Source organism: Anopheles coluzzii, chromosome 2 (genome assembly GCF_943734685.1).
Source record: "Anopheles coluzzii chromosome 2, AcolN3, whole genome shotgun sequence".
Classification (NCBI taxonomy): Eukaryota; Metazoa; Arthropoda; class Insecta; order Diptera; family Culicidae; genus Anopheles; species Anopheles coluzzii.
In genome coordinates, this window is record NC_064670.1 from 108,290,479 (window position 1) to 108,310,614 (window position 20,136).

The 20,136-nt window shown below is 38.8% G+C and overlaps 1 protein-coding gene and 1 pseudogene across 1 annotated transcript in view; one reads left to right on the forward strand and one right to left on the reverse strand.

Moving 5' to 3' along the window:
* Window positions 1-20,136, reverse strand: part of LOC120949524 (uncharacterized) — a 64,742-nt gene that overhangs the window by 7,711 nt on the left and 36,895 nt on the right. The window contains exons 3-7 of the mRNA XM_040366879.2: window positions 11,503-11,626; window positions 4,546-4,631; window positions 4,187-4,282; window positions 3,948-4,010; window positions 2,496-2,579 (exon numbers count right to left, since the gene is read on the reverse strand). Of these exons, the coding sequence (XP_040222813.2) occupies window positions 2,496-2,579; window positions 3,948-4,010; window positions 4,187-4,282; window positions 4,546-4,631; window positions 11,503-11,626 (453 nt within the window). The remainder of the gene's footprint in view (window positions 1-2,495; window positions 2,580-3,947; window positions 4,011-4,186; window positions 4,283-4,545; window positions 4,632-11,502; window positions 11,627-20,136) is intronic.
* On the forward strand, window positions 15,375-16,710 carry LOC120949525 (serine protease SP24D-like; annotated as a pseudogene).

A 20,136-nucleotide genomic window follows, 5' to 3' on the forward strand; every position in this document is an offset into this window, starting at 1 on the left:
TAAGGATATTTTATTGACCATGTATATGATGATAACATAATGATAATGAATATGATGAGATAATGAATATGATGATGAATATGATGGTAACCATTGGTTTAACAATTAAGCGTTTTTCACAGTAAGTAAACACTGTGAAGATACACCGTTTTCGACCCCAACTAAACAATGTTAGGCTGCTTTTGAGCATTGTTTAACTATAAGTAAACATTTGACGTCTGACTGAAATACTGATGCCTATCTGAAAATCGTTTAATCGTAACTAAACAAGTGATACCCCTAACTTTATCCCTTTCCTGTATGGAGTTCAGACTTTTGCTTGTGACTTTATTTGCAAAAATAGTATGAATTAATTTTTTAATAATTTATCTCGATACCATCAAAACTAATTGTTGGCACGATATCGACCACATGCGTTCTAGACCGTATTATTTGTATTTTATTAACATCGATCTGTCAAGATCAGCTACATCAAGTATCCACTTTACCCGACAGATGGCGTACTACAACTGTACGACAACTAGATCTCCCAGAATATGACCAATTAGGAAGCGGTTCAACCAGGGTCAGGTTCGCACAGCTGATCGAGAACAGGGCGCCATCGCAAACCGCAAATTAGTTGCAAATTAGAACGCGGAAAGACCAGTACCAATTTTAAAATTGCTCAAATAAATAGAAAGTGTGTAAAATTATCTTTACCATTTGCGACTCAACGAACCGATTGCTACAAACCTAGCAACACTAATAATTGACTATAAAATCGTCAAACAAACGTTAATATTGGGGTAAGCAAATGTTTAGTTGGGATTGGACAGAAAGGCATCAGAATTGTAGTTAGATGTCAAATGTTTACTTATAGTTGAACAATGTTTAAAAGCAGCTTTACATTATTTATTTGGGGTCGAAAACGGTGTAAAAAGGAAATATGTTTGGTTGAGTGGTAATTTCATTAGTGAATAGCTGTTCAATTAATCAAAATCAAATTGAAATATTTGAATTGCTCATGAAATGCAATTAAATTAGAATTACCTACTGACTTTCGATTGAGTTATTAATCATACTCAACAACCATTTAATGTGTTACATTCTGATCCTAGAAAATGAGTTCTCATGGAAAGCGAATTATATACCATTTTTGGAGAGGTGTTTTTTGAATTCCATTTTCGCAAACATGTAACACGTCGTCCTATTTGGCACCTTGTCATGTTTAATTTGTTACCGTGTCAATCAAAAGCGCTTTCATGTGCGTTTGATATGATAATCGCGCGAAAAGCTCATTATTGTAGATTCACACACACACACACACACACACACACACACACACACACACACACACACACACACACACACACACACACACACACACACACACACACACACACACACACACACACACACACACACACACACACACACACACACACACACACACACACACACACACACACACACACACACACACACACACACACACACACACACACACACACACACACACACACACATACATACATACATACATACATACATACATACACACACATACACACTGCTCAGGAAGATCGTAAGCATTGCAATCTTGAGCTATTCTTCAAAACCTTTCACACCAATTCCGGATTTACTTTCCAAAACCCCAGAAGGATAAATCATTCGTGGAAAAATGTCACAATGTGAGAGGGGGGAAAACCCCACCACTACAAGGGGCTATTTTTCTGCCTACGACCACCCACCCGTGTCCGCCGGAGAGATTAAATCCGGTCGGTTTGGTCGTGGCGAAACGCCGGAATTTATTTGTTCATATTATGATTAATGGGTCTGAGTACAATTTCTCCACGCTGCTCCGCTGTTCCGCCTTTTTTTCGCGTGCGGCACTTCCCGCGGATGTTATGAATTATTGGTCGGAGAGCAGGGTGGCCACCGACTCCCAAAACTCCGGAAACTTTGAACTCTTGGAGCGGTTAATGTTTGCAACCGCTCCGGCAAGCCGTTTCAGGGTAAGCTTCGTGCAATGGAAACGTGTTGAATATAATTTAATCTTGATAAAACGCTGTGAATGAGCGGATCAGCCAGCCGGAACGGGATATATAAAGTGATTCAGAAACAAGCTCGCTAGCTCGCGTATTGATTTTCTTCACTTCACATCTAAACAGACACTGCTTTGGTTGTTCTCTTTTATCGGCTTCCGATTAAAACAACCGTGTAGCGATGTTGCGTCCCAGGCGATGTCTCTATTTAATTTGACGCTTCTCAGAACTCAGCAACAGCACCGTAGCAGGGGGCGCGTGTCAACAGCACAGCTGTAAAGCTGTTGGGCCAATCGAAGTCAAACGCAATAATTATGTACAGGATTGAGGATGAGAAGCGTTCTTCCGTGCGTTCTTCGAAAGGTAATTAACCGGCGGCGGGCTGGTTGTATCGATTGTGCGCTACTGTGCCGGAGGGATTTAGCGGGAAGTTCAATCATAAAACCGGGAAACAGGAATTTGGGTACTTACGCAAGTGTACGAATCGTCATCGGCCTGTCCGCGGCCAGCTTTATATTCCTGGTACTGCGATATCACGCACAGCAAACAGTAAATCTGCAACGAGAACAAAGCGAGAAATTGAGATGTAGAAAGGCATCGGCCGGGTTGCGGGAAGCTGTTTGGTAGCGTAAGGCTCGTGGCGATAAAGCTAACAGTCTGTGGGGTAGCTCGATAGAAAGGGGGCAAGGGTTAACAATTTCGCGCTGAAATTGTGTAGTTTGGGTTTGCTTCCGGCGACCCGGCTGCGTGAAATTGTGTTTTTGCTAGCGAAAACAGACATCATGCTGCTGGATGGTTGTTGTTAACATTTGTACGAACAAAACACAACATGCCGCGTATGGAGGTGGAAGGGAACATTAGTTTTGGAGGAAATTGTTTGGCTTTCTTGGAAAAATTCCGTTACACGTACAGTTTGTTGGGGAAATCGATAACATTGCTGGCTAACATGATCGAATTGTTGTTTATTCTTGATACCCAATCAAATGATTGGTTACTAGTAGGCAGGAACAATCCATAATATTAAAATATTTAATGATTGAAATAAATCTTGTACTGTCTACAATTAGTGTTAGTAATGCTTTGTGCTGCGCTAGGCGCCTCCACAACACTGAACGGGTAAAATAATAATTTTAATATTCTAATTCATACACAATATTCTAATTTCATTTTTCATCTTTTTTAACTTTTTTTTCGATTAAATAAAGCTGATAACATTTAAAATAAGTTAAATAAAAATTATGAAATTTGAATTAAAAAAAGTATAAGAAACTAGGCGTCTCCATCGTGTAAATGTTCTGATAAGAAATACAGTATAAAAAATAATTACTTCATAACAATCATTACAGACTTGGTTGATTCAATTACTCTATTATCAGATAAGCTTCCAGTATCAGTTTGTTAAGCATTTAGCATTTTGTGTATTTTTAATTGCATTTTTAATTTGTTGAACTTTGTTTTTATGTTAGTACTTAAGTAAGTGCTATCAAAAAGGGGGAAAAAAATATCATCCCAGTTTTTGACAGGGCCTATACATAAAAATTTGTTACATGTTAAAGTACAGCTTTTGAGCATACTATTCACCTCGCATAGTATAAAAAAAATGTTCATTTTCAAAATATACATGATGTACTAGGCGTCTCCATTACGAAATAATAAATTTATAACAGCCACGTTGACAGGTCACACAGTAAGCCAAACGGTACATCAAACGAAGCCTCAATCAATAAAGCTTGATTTTTCACTTTTATCTGTTTATATAACAGCTGGAAAATTAAAACTTTCATCGTTTATGAATGGCTGACATGATATTAATTGTTTGTCCCCGTCAAATCGACGCTTGACTGTTCTTAATCCCTACATTAATCAGTAACATACCGTGCGTGTGTTGAAATAAATCTAGGTGGAATAAAACAATTTACTTACATTAAGACACATGATGAAAAAATCAATGGTAAACAGCATCGCCGTCAATGGCTCAAATTTAAGCTGAAATGTATAGAAAAAGGAGATACAAAACAAAAAAACATAAGTCACACAATGTTGCTTACTGACTTCATTGACGAAGGAAGGGACAGAAAAAAAGGTTCTGCTTATTCTATTACTGTAGCATGGAATTTAAAATAAAACACATCCACAATGAAGGGTCAAATCCTTTACCGTACCGTTTCTATGGCGATGAGATAGACAAAATGTGCACACTCGACCAGCAGATCCGCTATCATGACCCCGATCCATGGCAACAGTAGGCCACGGTTGTTCTGCAAATGAAAAAAAAAACAGAAAGAGAGAGAGAGAGAGAAAAATAGAGAGAAAAAACAAACAAACGATAGCATTTAATGAAGCAGCCCGTTTTAGAAAGGTTAAAAACCGGACAGAGATTTGATGAACGGGAGAAATAAAAAAAAGGCAATGAAAGAAAGAAAAAGCGAAACAGTTTAAAAGAAAATCTTTTCGGTGGAATTCCTTGCCGGAGGGGAGAAAACAAAACAAAAAATAACAAGGTGCGCTTGTTGATTCGTACCATTTTTAATCCGATTAGAACGAGCACGGACGACAGGACGCCCAAGGTGGCAAAGATGAGCAGCAGTACATTGAATTTGACCGTGACTGAAAAGAGAGATGATTTAACGTCATGAGGATCGCAGTGTGTGTGTGTGTGTGTGTGTGTGTGTGGGTGTGTGTGTGTGTGTGTGATTTCAAAGCGCGATAGCAGAAAGAATTTTTTAATTGCAAACAGGCGTTAAATGCAGAACAAAATGCCGTTTATCAACTTCGATTGCTGCTGCTTGAACGGCACCATTGGCAGGTGGCAGGTGCTGTCGAGACGAGCATTAATACGATACTGAGAAATGGTGATGGGTAGTCGTTTATTTCTACACACAACAACAAAAAAAGAAGATTAAATTGAGCTTAATAAATAACAAAAACCCATCCATCGATGCAGCGCAGTATTCTTGGAGAGGCAAATCAACAAACAACAAAATAAAAGCACTCGTGAAAGCTTTTGAAGCTTGCCTTCCCGGTGTGGGATGGGCGCGAATGGTTGAGCAGAGTAAAAGGGAAGCCCCAATATTCAATCGGTGGAATTTTGATTCGACCAAATTGCCTTGTTTGAATAGTTGCATTTGAAGGATTTTTTTGCAGATAAAAAAGCAAACCAAGCTAAAGGACTACTACATGCAACAGGCGAGCTTATATTTGCTTTTCCCAATTCAATAGTTCCAACACCACTGGCCGGATGCTGTTAAAAGGATGGTGTCCTTGAATGGGAGAAATGTTGTTATTTCCCCTTTGATTGACGATGTAGGTGAGCTTTATGTACTTCGATAATGTTAATAATCCTTTTTTCGAAGTCACGGTCTACCGTTCTTCGTTTGCGTTGGCCACATTTTAATTGAAACGCCACAAAATATCGTTAAAATTGTAAATCACAAGCGAGAGGATGTGTGTCAACGGTGTTTTTTGCTCTGCTCTCTGCTGCTAACAAACGCAGGTAATTGTACTGTGCATTTTGCGAACCGTTCAGAGAGGTTTGATAGCTTTTAGAAGCATTTGTCAATCAGTCGGTTTCGACTGCTTTTTTTCGACACCCTGCTCCCTACCCAAAGGATAAAAATGGGTTAAAAATGCTATAAAATTAATCATTATTTATTTGCTTTTGGGACCCAGCGCAAAAAACTACGCTCAATATAAAAAAAAACCCCGGATCAGGCTTGCCTCATTTGAAGGTAAGTGAATGCTTTTGTAAATAAGCTTTCAGGGGGAGTGTCCATCGCTCTCACTCGGCCTAGTGCTTCTCACACATTCCCGTCGAACACAATTACATCTGCACCCCTGTTGCAATCCCTGTCATCTGGACTGCATTAATTATGCAATCGCAATTATTCGTTTGAAGATGAAGCGTTTCCTTTCTCATCCCGTTTTGGACTTCCTCCCGTTCTGTACTGCCAATCTGTTTACTGTGGAAAAGCCTCAACCGTATCATAACGATACCGCTGTTTGTATGTGTGCAGTGTTGAATTTCGATTCGGTTATATGGGCAGGATTGGCTTGCGTTTCGGACCGGGAAACAAAAACGGGAGGAAGCAAAAATTGTAAGGATGATTGGAAAATTAACAAGGTGATGATGGGATGCTTCAATTTTGCAGTGTCCCCTTTCTCTTGGCCAGCCGGCTAGGGATGCCAGTTCGGTCGAGATGCTGTTGAAATGCATTTTCCATGAGCTAATTGGTGATGCAGCAAAGGTGAAGTGTATCAGCGACGAATGCTGGTGGGAAGTGACAGAACGTGATTGGAAAGATGCATTGAAGTCGAGCAAAAGCAGTGAAGGAACACCTTTATATGGAGGTTTTTTACGTAAAAATTGAAATTTAATGCGTAAAATTACTTTTTTGCCCTTTAAAAAACATCCAAGGCAATAGTATTTGTTCAAAAAACTGTTCAATATGGACGTTTTTATGTGCAATGCTGTCAATTTATACATCTGGAATAGACTATTAGCTTTTTTGTACAGACAGGATGACTTGTTTTAAATTTTGTAGATATTTTTGATAACCCGAAAAGGGTAAAATGTAGTTGAGACACAGTTTTCGATTATTTACTTTAGTGAGCATAAATACTTTTGCTTGCTTACACTGTTTAACTCTATTCTGTTTGCTTATTTGCTTCCTATAAATATTGAATAAGCTTCAATTTCCATGTATGATATCATTCTGCTACTATTGAACATGCTGCTTAACGTCATGTCACTCGGTTTTGCAAGCGACAGCAACACTTCCACATTTCACTCTCTTTTCGGTTGACAGCAATTTCACGCAACTTGACAAGCTTATCAGTACAATAGCTGCATTCGCTTGTACTCATGTCAAACATATAAGAAATGAGTTTATATTACAAGTGTAAACAGATAAAAAAGATGTTTTTTTTTTCTACTGAACGCGTGGTTCTGCCCTTCCAAGTTGCCATAGTAATGAAGACAACAGTTTGACGTTTCATAAGCTTTTGAATGATTCCACTGATCCATGTCTCTCACTTGGCTAACAACACTGAGGAAGCCATTTCCACATTCCAGTTACAGGCAGGTTTCGCCTGAATTCGTTTGTTTGTTTCCTTTCTTTCAATAAATTATGCTTCTAAAGAACCGTAGCAGGTTGGTCGTCGTCGCTTGGGAGAATGCTGTGCCCAACACACATACAAATGAGCGTCGTGCGCTCCAGAGCTATTCCCGCAGCCTCATGGGGAATTTCGCTAAAACATGCTTAGCTGTCAAGCGTCAAGCATTCACATTGAAACGACTTTTGGTTTTTTTTGCAAGAAAAGTCAATATTTTTTAGTTAGCTCATGAAAAAAAACCTTTTCTTCATAAAGCTTATTACTATTGAAACGTTACGTTACGTTTTGTTTTATATTTTTGCAACCATTGCAACCTACGTTATGTAAAAAAGTTACAGAAGTAGCAAAATTTACTTCGAAGGCCCATAATTGCTGTCATAATGATTCGAAGCAAAAATGTCATTTCACTCTTGTGAATTTTATTATGAGTGGGTAGTGAGGAAATTAACTTGGCTTGGTAGAAACGAATGAAAGCCTCAGTTACGTAGCGGAGCTTAATGCTTAGTTTATTGAGTTTGAAAAAGTGAGTGTATTCAGTTTATTGAGTTTGAAAAAGTGAGTCTATTGAGTTTATTGAGTTTGAAAAAGTGAGTTTTTTGAGTGTTTTGAGTTTATTGAGTTTGAAAAGGTGAGTTTTTTGAGTTCAATGAGTTTTAAAAAGTGAGTTTTTTGAGTTTATTGAGTTTGAAAAAGTGAGTTTTTGGAGTTTATTGAGTGTGAAAAAGTGAGTTTTTTGAGTTTACTGAAATTGAAAAGGTGAGTTTTTTTAGATTATTGAGTTTGAAAAAGTGAGTTTTTTGAGTTTATTGAGTTTGAAAAAGTGAGTTTTTTGAGTTTACTGAAATTGAAAAGGTAAGCTTTTTTAGATTATTGAGTTTGAAAAGGTGAGTTTTTTGAGTTTGAAAAAGTGAGTTTTTTGAGTTTATTGAGTTTGAAAAAGTGAGTTTGTTGAGTTTATTGAGTTTGAAAAAGTGAGTTTGTTGAGTTTATTGAGTTTGAAAAAGTGAGTTTGTTGAGTTTATTGAGTTTGAAAAAGTGAGTTTTTTGAGTTTATTGAGTTTGAAAAAGTGTGTTTTTTGAGTTTATTGAGTTTGAAAAAGTGAGTTTTTTGAGTTTGAAAAAGTGAGTTTATTGAGTTTGAAAAAGTGAGTTTTTTGAGTTTATTGAGTTTGAAAAAGTGAGTTTTTTGAGTTTATTGAGCTTGAAAAGGTGAGTTTATTGAGTTTGAAAAATTGAATTTGTTGAGTTTATTAAGTTTGAAAAAGAGAGTTTTTTTAGTTTATTGAGTTTGAAAAAGTGAGTTTGTTGAGTTTATTGAGTTTGAAAAGGTGAGTTTTTTGAGTTTATTGAGTTTGAAAAAGTGAGTTTGTTGAGTTTATTGAGTTTGAAAAATTGAATTTGTTGAGTTTATTAAGTTTGAAAAAGAGAGTTTTTTTAGTTTATTGAGTTTGAAAAAGTGAGTTTGTTGAGTTTATTGAGTTTGAAAAGGTGAGTTTTTTGAGTTTATTGAGTTTGAAAAAGTGAGTTTGTTGAGTTTATTGAGTTTGAAAAATTGAATTTGTTGAGTTTATTAAGTTTGAAAAAGAGAGTTTTTTTAGTTTATTGAGTTTGAAAAAGTGAGTTTGTTGAGTTTATTGAGTTTGAAAAGGTGAGTTTTTTGAGTTTATTGAGTTTGAAAAAGTGAGTTTGTTGAGTTTATTGAGTTTGAAAAGGTGAGTTTTTTGAGTTTATTGAGTTTGAAAAAGTGAGTTTGTTGAGTTTATTGAGTTTGAAAAATTGAATTTGTTGAGTTTATTAAGTTTGAAAAAGAGAGTTTTTTTAGTTTATTGAGTTTGAAAAAGTGAGTTTGTTGAGTTTATTGAGTTTGAAAAGGTGAGTTTTTTGAGTTTATTGAGTTTGAAAAAGTGAGTTTGTTGAGTTTATTGAGTTTGAAAAAGTGAGTTTTTTGAGTTTATTGAGTTTGAAAAAGTGAGTTTTTTGAGTTTATTGAGTTTTAAAAAGTGAGTTTTTTGAGTTTATTGAGTTTTAAAAAGTGAGTTTTTTGGGTTCAATGAGTTTTAAAAAGTGAGTTTTTTGAGTTTATTGAGTTTGAAAAAGTGAGTTTGTTGAGTTTATTGAGTTTGAAAAAGTGGGTTTGTTGAGTTTATTGAGTTTGAAAATGTGAGTTTTTTGAGTTTATTGAGTTTGTAAAAGTGAGTTTTTTGAGTTTACTGAGTTTGAAAAAGTGAGTTTGTTGAGTTTATTGAGTTTGAAAAAGTGAGTTTGTTGAGTTTATTGAGTTTGAAAAAGTGAGTTTGTTGAGTTTATTGAGTTTGAAAAAGTGGGTTTGTTGAGTTTACTGAGTTTGAAAAAGTGAGTTTTTTGAGTTTATTGAGTTTGAAAAAGTGAGTTTTTTGAGTTTATTGAGTTTGAAAAAGTGAGTTTTAATTTAATTTAATTTGTTTAATTTGTTTATTACTCGTTCAATGGATAACAATGGATCCGTGTGAATGTTCTTAAGTCTAATATTAGATTAAAATAAGTAGTAAGATCATCTTAATAATTCGCTTCTAAGGCAGTTTTTAAAGGATTGCACTGAGGTTCCAAAATCAAACAAATGACGAACTTCGTTAAACACCCTAATCATGGAGTTGAGGGGGTCTCTAGATCCATATCCAGTTCGACTACGGTTCAGGGCAAGTAACGGACGAGAGCGAAGCTGAACAGCAGGCGCGTAAAAGTTTAACTGCTGGAGTAGGGAAGGACAGTCGATGTTATTTTGCAGTAAACCAGCCACAAATAGTTGTTGTGCGGTACGGCGTCGGATGTGGAGCGGTTGCAGTCCGAGGAGCAGAAGTCGCGATTCATAAGGTGGTAACTGACTGCCAGGTGGCCAAGGTAACAAGCGTGTTGCGTATCGGGATAAGCGACGCTGTATCGATTCCATTCTCTCAGAAAGTCTTTGGGTTGAGGGCTTCCAGACGACACAGGCGTATTCGAGTACCGGGCGGATAATACCACAGTATAACGCTTTGATGCAGACTGGGTCTTTGAAATCTCTTGTTATCCGAAACAACATGCCAAGCAATTGATTACCTCGGGTAATCACCTCCTCTGTTTGCTGGTCAAATGACAGCTTTGAATCAAGTATGACTCCGAGATCCTTCATAGTATTAGTGCGTTCTATTGGTAAACCGTTAACTGTGTAGCTGGTATTCTTAATTTCTCGTGCGCGTGTGAATGAAATGACTCGGCATTTTTCAATGCAGAGGCTCAGGCGGTTTCGATTGCACCATTGGTGAAAATCGAGAAGGTATTGTTGTAGCTCGGAGTGGTCTGTGTCATTTTTTATCGTCATGTAGATTTTAATGTCATCTGCATACATTAAATGATTCGCTGCTGGTACTACATACGATAGGTCGTTGATGAACAGTACAAACAGTAGTGGACCCAGGTTGCTACCTTGTGGCACACCAGATGATGCAATGAAAGACCTTGAATGGCACCGTGAGAAAGATACAGCATACGATCGATTGACAAGGTACGATTCTAACCAGCATATTAAATTTCGCCCAAGTCCCAACTTGTTCATCTTGGCTAAAAGGATGTTGTGATCGATGCTATCAAAAGCAGCCTTTAAATCCATATAAACTGCATCTGTTTTTTGAGTTTATTGAGTTTGAAAAGGTGAGTTTTTTGAGTTTATTGAGCTTGAAAAGATGAGTTTTTTGAGTGTATGGTGTTTGGAAAAGTGAGATTTTTGAGTTTATTGAGTTTGTAAAAGTGAGTTTTTTGAGTTTATTGAGTTTGAAAAATTGAGTTTTTTGACTTTATTGAGTTTGAAAAAGTGAGTTTTTTGAGTTTTTTGAGTTTGAAAAAGTCAGTTTTTTTAGTTTATTGAGTTTGAAAAGGTGAGTTTTTTTAGTTTACTTGCTATCATAATGAATTGAAGCGAAAATGTCACTTCATTCTTGTGAATTTCATTATGAGTAGGTAGTGAGGAAATTAACTTGGCTTGGTAGAAACGAATAAAAACCTCTGTTACGCAGCGAAGCTTAAAGCTACATTTACCTCAAATATAGCAATCATGGGTTTACTATTAATAGATCTTTTTTACATAAGATACTGCAACAAAAAGCAAACATAATTACAATCTTCGACGAGCCATAACTACGGCGATCAGTCTAATATTGTCGTGCTGGTTAAATTTATTAGCTTAAATTTTTCTTATTTTTAATAGCGTTTCTAAAACATTGTTCAACCAATTCTTCGACGCTTCAATTTACTAAGCTGCGTAGAAACGATTCTCATTCACCGTGCTGCAAAAGATTACCAAGAAAAGGAAAAAACAACGCACCGCAAAAAAAGCACAACTTTGCATACGCACCGCCCGAGATGGTGTCCCGCTCTAGGAAGCTTTCGCCGATCGGTTTGTCCACCTCGCCCCGCAGATAGCGCCGCTCCTCGTGCAGAAACAGTGACATCGTGATGCAGGATATGCTGAAGTAGATCTGCAAGTGAAATCGAATCGAGTAAAACGTACGTGGTGTGAAAACATTGTTAGGGTGTGGTGTTGCTGGTGGTGGTTTCCCATTTCTCATTATTATTTTTTCGTTTAATATGTAAACCAATCAATCGAAGCACATGCTAATGAGGGAGCAGGATAATCCACCCGAAGTCAATATTATTAATAGGGGAATTGTTATTTGCTTCGCGAAGCTGACTTGAAACGAAACATTTTCATCGTTCAATGTCGTTCAGCACTCAATTTGTGCAATTTATTTTTGCGTACCGGCATCAATATAAACTGTTCGAAACACGATCACGTGGTGAGCTTGTGCTTTCAGCTTAATTGTGCCTTATTACGACCAATTTCGCAGAAGGAATGTAGACGCCAAATAGCGGGACAGGTCGCGACAAAATTTGAACACGCTTTATAGCTTTATCAATTTCAATTACAAAAGGGAAAAATTAAACAGCCAATTTCAAGGGACTTTTCCCCTGCCAAAAAAACAAAAACCAAACCAAATTTTCAATCGAACCCCACGGTACCACACAAAGCAAACAAAAATCTTCCCGAAGCGAACTTACGCGGAAAAGTGCGGTTGTAGCACGATGTAAATTCCACTGTTTTCCATGTTCCGCGTCCCGTCCCGAGCGCACCACGGCATTTATTAGCCCCGAATCTCTATTTTTACGGGCTCTTTATGCTTTACTCCTCATCAAAGCGGCTTAGGTGCCTTAGCGCACACACAAAAAAGCAGCCTTTCTTTTTTTGCTTTTCCCCGGGGGAGTGCTTTCCCGTTAAATCCCAAACATAATTAAACTTAATTTCACTCTTCCTTCCCGCAGCCCGGGCAGCTGAATCCAGCAGAATCTGTTTTCCCGCATTCAAATGCCCTCTTAAAAAAAGGAGACCGCACGTACATCGGTGTATGTGTGGAATTTAATATCTTCCCAGAATAGCTTAGCGAAGCGTCAGTGTAACGCCCCGACCCCTGTTCCGGTAGCCGAAAGACAAGCGGGAGCAGCTAGATAAGCGTGCCCTCCGTTTGCCCAGCGAAGATGCGTTCAGTAGGAGCTTTCTTTGCACATACTACAACGCTTGCGAACGAATGGGAGGAAGTTATACGAACGAATAGAACCACAAGCAAACCAAACGCAAAACGAACGACCTTCCGTTGGATGACTTACTGACGGCTTACCGTGACCCTTGCCTGTTGGTAGCCTTGCCAAGCACTGGAAGAAGCTTATGATGGGTTGGTGTACGCACTTTCTCAAGGTAAGGTCATCGTGCGTGTGTGTGTGTGTCACTGTCTGGATGAAGAAGATATTTTATCTCCACAAGAGACAAAAAAGTGCTCCTCATCTCTCTGAATGACGCGCTGTTGGTTTAGCTACTGGACGCTAGCTTATCTTATCAGAAGGCAGCATCATTGGGATTGAGAAGCGGTGGGGGGTTTGACGAAAGGGTTACGAACATGGAGGAAGCAACATTATCATCTGGCCCGTGTGTTCCCGTTTCCCGTGCCTTGTTTCGGTATCTTATCGTGCGAAAGTATTTGCATACCTTGCGAGTGTGACAACCGTCGTTACGATCTGTGGGGGCTACACTATGGTGTCCGAAACGGGAACAGCAGACCGCGGTCGAGTGTAGTGCAAATAGTGCAGAGCGATTGGTAGTGTAAAAGTGAAATTAAACACACACACGTAGGAGGACGATATCGACCAATTAGCTCGAATGGTACTTTACATTTTATCGTTTGTTATCGATCGGGTAACAAGGGTTGGCAACGACGGAATATTTTACCCTTTGCAATGGAACTGTTACTGTGTTGGATCGTTGCCGTGTGTTCACTACTCTTGTCCATTCGGTGTTACAGAGCGTGTAGCATATGGACTCATGTTTAGTGTAATTTTGTGTTCTTTTACTCATTCTTTTAACGAATTTTTAATAAGTTATACTCGGTAGTGCAATAATTTTGCTGATCCTTGATTATCACTTGTCTTTGTCTACTTTTTTTGCATTTCTTCTTCTTTTCATTTTTATTTACTGCATATTTCTTCATTTTATTTTATCATTTTTCTTCTACTTCGTCTCATTCTTCTTTTCGTTCTCTATTGTCTACTTTTCTCTTACACCTAAATATTCTTCTTCTTCATTTTCTTCTTCTTCTTCTTCTTCTTCTTCTTCTTCTTTTTCTTCTTCTTCTTCTTCTTCTTCTTCTTCTTCGGCTTATCTTAATTCTGCTTCTTTTTTTCATTTCTTCTTTTTCTATCCCTTCTTCTTTTTCTATCCCTTCTTCTTTTTCTTCTTCTTCTGCTTCTTCTTCTGCTTCTTCTGCTTCTTCTTCTTCTTCTTCTTCTTCTTCTTCTTCTTCTGCTTCTTCTGCTTCTTCTTCTTCTTCTTCTTCTTCTTCTTCTACTTATTCTTCTGTTTCTAATTCTTTTGAAATTTTCTTGCAATTGCTATGTTCTTCTCTCTCACACATTTTTTTCCTTTTTATCTCTGTTTGTCTGTTATTTGCTTGTGGTTCGCTTTTACTATTACTTGTTTTAGTTAAATTCGTCTTTTATAAACTTTATATTTTTCTTATTTTTCTTAATTGTTTTTCTAGTAATATTTACTTCATTTATATCCATCTTTATGTATGACTATTGTAAGGCATCATTTTATATATTATGAATTTTTTATTGTGTAGTTTATATAGCATCGTATAACAGTCATTTTACAACAAGACAAAGGCAATTAAATCGATATGCTTTATGTGATCGTATAAGTTAGCCATCTAGTAAAACTCATTATTTGATAATTGACATCGACTCCTTTTTCGTCGTTTTTCATATATTACGAAATCAAGATCACAGAATATAGTCAGTTAGCTTATATATCATCATTAAAGTTCTCTGCCTACTAACAAATAAATAAGTTTTGGAAATCAACATCGAGAGTATGCTTGACGTCTTTAAATTACGTTCAATAGAAATACAAAATAACATCAATCTTCTATCGACATTGAACGAGACATTTAACCTTTTGTACCCTTAGCTTCTACCCTCTGGGCTCCTTTCCTAGTCATCAATTATAAAACATCCGTTAACTGATACATTTTTAAGTCACTTTTTCTTCTGTAAAGCATTCCACTGAATCGAATTAAACATTGCCAATTTGGAGATAGATTCAAGCTGTTAAAATGATAATGGGCTTTTTTACCAATCGTCCAATATCTTGAAATGTTTGCCAACCAGAGCATTCTAATTAAAGTATGTGCCTCAAAATCCGAACTGTCCCAAAGCCCATCACCATCGGTAGCCCACATCGCCTTCATTGCTCATCAATAATTTATAGCCTAACGGCAACTGTACATCGAAAGCAACTCTAGCGACGTTTTTCAAATGAATCTGCACGTCGTCACTCGAATGTCCTTGCATTTTTTGTGTTTCACTGAATTCATTTCTGCATTTCCACCAAACAACCCACAACGACCCAATCCCACCGTGCTACCGTATCGCGACCATCGCGATTACAGCCCAAGACATCGCGTCGTTGGAAAGATAAAGACATCCAAAGCAAAGATGCGGTCACACCGTTTCCGCTCGCACTGTTACCCGAGTGGGGCGTATGCTTTCGTGTGTGTGTGTGTGGGCGCGATGTTTGATGACTTGCGTCCACTCGACTGCTCGCTGGACAAGCGGTGTGCCAGCGATAAGTGTCAGCTCCGGTCGGGGGATTCTCGGCCCGCTTAAATAAGCTTCCCCAGCGCTCGAGGGAAATTAGTCTTCCCGCAGCGAGAGGAAAAAAATGACCCTCGCCGATCGCGTACCGCTGGCGCTGGCCGCTCTCGCCTATCTCGCGCTCGTGTCCGGTGTACGGTTTCATCTCAGTGAGCAGAACGATGTGCTGCCGGGTGGATCCCAGGCACGGCGTCCCTTCTTCCAGGGTGCACGAATCGTCGGAGGATCGGTCGCGTCGGAAGGACAGTTCCCCCATCAGGTGGCGCTACTGCGCGGAAACGCACTGACCTGTGGAGGATCGCTGATCGAAAGCCGCTGGGTGCTTACGGCGGCTCACTGTGTTTACAACGGTGCCTTGGTGTAAGTGTGATTTTGGTGGCATTTTGTGTGAATTGATGTTAATGGCAAACTCCTTCCGAACAGTGTTCCAGCATCGTCGATCGTTGTGGTGGCCGGATCGGTCAGCTTGAGCAACGGTGTGCGGCGTGCGGTGGCCCGAGTAATACCGCACGAGCGGTACGGCAACTTCAAGAACGACGTGGCACTGCTGCAGCTGCAACTGTCGCTGCCCAGCTCGGCCTACATCCGACCGATTGCCCTTCGAACGACCAGCGTGCCGGCGGGCAGTGAGGTCGTTATCTCGGGCTGGGGCCGTATGTACCAAGGTGGCCCCGTATCAAACATGCTTCGATACAACCGTGCTACCGTGGTGGCGGATCAGCAGTGCCGCATGGCCACCGGTATTTCGACCGGACTTATCTGCTTTACCTCACCGGTAAATAATGGTGCCTGCAATGTAAGTCTTACTGTTCTCCTTTTCCACCGCCCCAAAACGTGATCTGGTAACTCCACGTCTCTCTCTATCACTCTCTTGCACGTGCAGGGCGATTCTGGTGGTCCCGCCATACTAAACAATCAGCTCGTCGGCGTCGCTAACTTTATCATCAACTACTGCGGCTCGGCCAGCCCCGACGGGTACGCCAAGGTGTCCGACTTTGTAACCTGGATTCAGACAACGATGCGCCGCTATTAGTCATGCAAGTCTTGGGGCAGGCTCTCAGCGGGATCTGACTCTCCCCGAAACGGAGCGAGGCAACAAACAAACAAACACACTCAGACACTAGCACCCACATACAAAAAACCACACTGTAGGGGAAAATATTTATTCACCTGCAGTGTGTGACGTCTTTTTGTGATTGGTGGGAGGTTGCGCCAAGATAGATTGTGCACTGACTTGTATGCTGTTTGTAAGGTGCACACGCGCGCGCTTCCCTGTGCAGTTCTGGGATCTTCTGTGATGTCTGACGCTTTTACATGTTGATATAAATAAACAGCGGGGGGTTAGATTGTTTTTATTTTTGCATTAAATAAGCGAGATTACTACAAGGTGCCTTCCGCGATCGTAGGATTGCTTACACACAACGATTGATGACTGTTGGGAAACGATGTCTTGAGATGAGGTCCCCATTTAAAGTGGGTTCCACCCTAGCCATATGATAATTTATTGTTTGTATGTGTGTATGTATAGTGTATTTGTATGTGTAGTGTGTATGTGTTGATAAAGTAGAAGATAAAACTCTTCAAATTCACATGCATACTTTGGAACGTTTTAGCGCCATGTGTATGGGATTTCTTTGTTTTATGAAGAGCTGTTTTGAAAAGAAAAACAAACTTCATTGAACTCTGTGGTGTATGGCAACTCTCTATCTACAATCTCTGCCAATGAATTCGAAGATTCAAACAGCAACTGATGCATGAATGCGTTTGGGTTGAAAACTGGTTGTTCCATCTCTTGCGTAGCACGGGGGAACTTCACGATAAACCTGAACGATCACGATAAACCTGAAGTTCAGTTCAATTTGAAATTCGACATGCAACGTTTCTCACGTGTTTTTGTCTGTTTCCCCGAATTTCTTGTATTTGTGGGCTTGTCTTGAATTTGCCTTTCATCCGTTTCATCAAACATATGTGTATATGTTCTGTATTTCAGTTATCAACCACATCTACTTATCAAATTTATTGTGAATTCTTTACAAAATTATCTTTATGAACAATTATTTATTGTATAGTAAAAACAGTTCATAGCAACAGGGGACGATACCGTGGTACAGTCACCATCTCGAATGGTTCAATAACAAACCCGTCATAGGTTATAGGCTATATATGCCGACATGACCGCGTTGGTCGTTACGCCTATAAAAAGAATTGTGTTACAATCTGCTGAAACACACATTCAGATCGCTCTAACATGACTTTCATTATATGATTGATTTTAAGACACCAGTACAAGTTTGATGGTGTAAATGTTCCATCTAAATATCCACTACAACCCAATTTAGAAACTCATCAGTTATTTATTACTATGTAACTCCTGTGCTACAGGCAAGTTGTCATTCAATCAACTATCAGAAGTAGTTTATTGGAGTTAAAAAGCAGAACTACATAATAAAAACAGACCATAAGCTCATTAACGACAGCTTTAGTGAAGAATAGATCCTTCAATTGGCAAAACAAACGATTGACTAAATACTAATTATCGATGAAATATTTCCCAGTATTAAAATTATTTACTTAGTGAGTATTAGTGTGTGAGCAGTGATGGTAGTACCAATAGTGCTGATAATGCACTAAAATGCGCTCCATACGATATTTTAAGAGTTATGCAGTTATTTATGTTAGTGTGAAATGTTTTCTGGTTTTTTTACAAAGGGTTTAAAAGCTTAATGGTGCTATTGCATTACATAATGTTCCGAAAAATCCATTATTATGTTAAATGTGTCAAGATTTTCCTAATATTCCTAAGATTTCATAAGGAATTTTACATTTTTGTAAATGCTGTAAATGACCACATAACAAAGCAAATCATTATCTTTGCAAAACTTTTATGAAATATTATTGATTTACTAAAATGTATTGCCTTTTGATCAAAATTTCACTTTTTGAAGTGTTTTTTTACAATAGTACCAATATAGGTTCACAAAATAGCCATAAATAAATAAATGAGTTTCCTCTAAGTAAATTACAAAAAAGGCCAAAATTCGTATACCAAGCTGTGAATTGAATTGAATTCAAAACAAACACACTCTTCCCGGTGTGAGTTGACTGCAGTCGTTATACAGTACTTTAGTCAATATTTACTACACTCAAATTTATACATTTTGTACGATCAAATCACGCAAGAATTCAATATTGTGGCATTAATTCTCGCTATTCAAATGAAAACAGCTTCAAAACTAAGATCCATTTACAGTATACACAGTTTTGAAGGTATCTTTGACTAGAGCCACAATTGAAACACAATAAGACGACTATGAGACGAAGCAGTTATAAAAGTATGTATTTTTCCGAAAATTTGTTGTGTTTGATGATTCATTTACCTTCCTAACACTTTAAATCAATTAAAACACATCTGTACAACTAGAAATTGAACTACTATTGGTACATTTATCCTATTGCTTAAATTTAAAATTACAGCAATAACAATACAATAACATTGGGTAGCAAACATGGAAATTTTGTTTTTGTCAATATTTCCCTCTACAAGTTCCTTCCTGAATACGTCGAACATCCTACTGTTTCCTGCTAATCAGCAAACGTACAATCCATTTACAGTTTGTTTATACTTCTCCGAAGTATACTTCTCATTGCTCCCTGTACCATCAAAGTTTGAGTGTTTCTGGTGTAAGAAACTTACAGCAACACAATTTGCTTAAGGTTTATCCGAGAACTGGCGCACCGTGCCCCGCTAATGCTGGGCGTAAAAGTGCTTCCAAGAACGTGCAAAAAGTACGCGATAGCCTCGAGAGTAATGTAATAAGCTTGCGGCCAGTTCGGCAGGGGTGAGAGCGAGCGAGGCTCAGGGTATGCATCATAATGTTGGCACGGTGAAGTAGCGAAACACAACCGCCCCTTGTCATCTGTTCTAAAGTGACTCATATCTCGACGGAACGTACGCCGGATCTTCACGACTTTGCGAGTTTGGTTTGCCGAAGATGGAATGCTCACTTGCCTGGGAAGATTAATTTGCCTCTCGGTGTATCGCGCACGATATAATCAAGTTCACATAAACAAATGCGCAGCGCCAGTGAACAACAGGCAAGAACGTGCGAACGAAACTAAAGCACAAGAGCAAACAACGAGTGGCACCGATGCCAACTTCCGGAGCAAGTCTTTATTTATGGCCCATCTTTTGTTGTTGTTTTTTTGTTTCTCTCTTGCCACCGCTCTTACCGGATTTTGGCAAATCTTTAAGGTTATTGAATCAACTTGTGCACGGCAACTTGTGGGTGAGATCAACGCATACAGTCAGGCTCTGTTCGGGGTATCTGCCCGTTTTCTGGGTTCCAGCACAGCAGAGAGTCTTACAGGACCGTTTTAAAGGTATCACCTTTGCGGGAGAGCGAACATCGCACATCGCCCGATATCTGCTTTTCCATGCCGTCGATTGCTAAACTGCCGTCGGTTTGGCGTTGATTGATGATGAATTATGTAACGATGATGGCTTCCCGCTGAGAGGTGGATGTGCAGAAGCTTGCCCAAATTAAAGAGGAACTGAGTCGGGCAAAAGCAGCCAAAAAGCTTCGGGATGTGTGGCGAAAGAATTGCCGAACGAACGGACCAAACGATACCGGCAAAACGATCGTTGAATGATGCCGGTCAAACGATAATGGGAATCATGTGCTCAGTATGGATGTGTGTGAAAGTCAGTGTGTGATACGAGATACAAGATGACGTAAAGTGTGAAGTACAAAAAAACAAACACACACAGAGATAAAATGCAAAAATC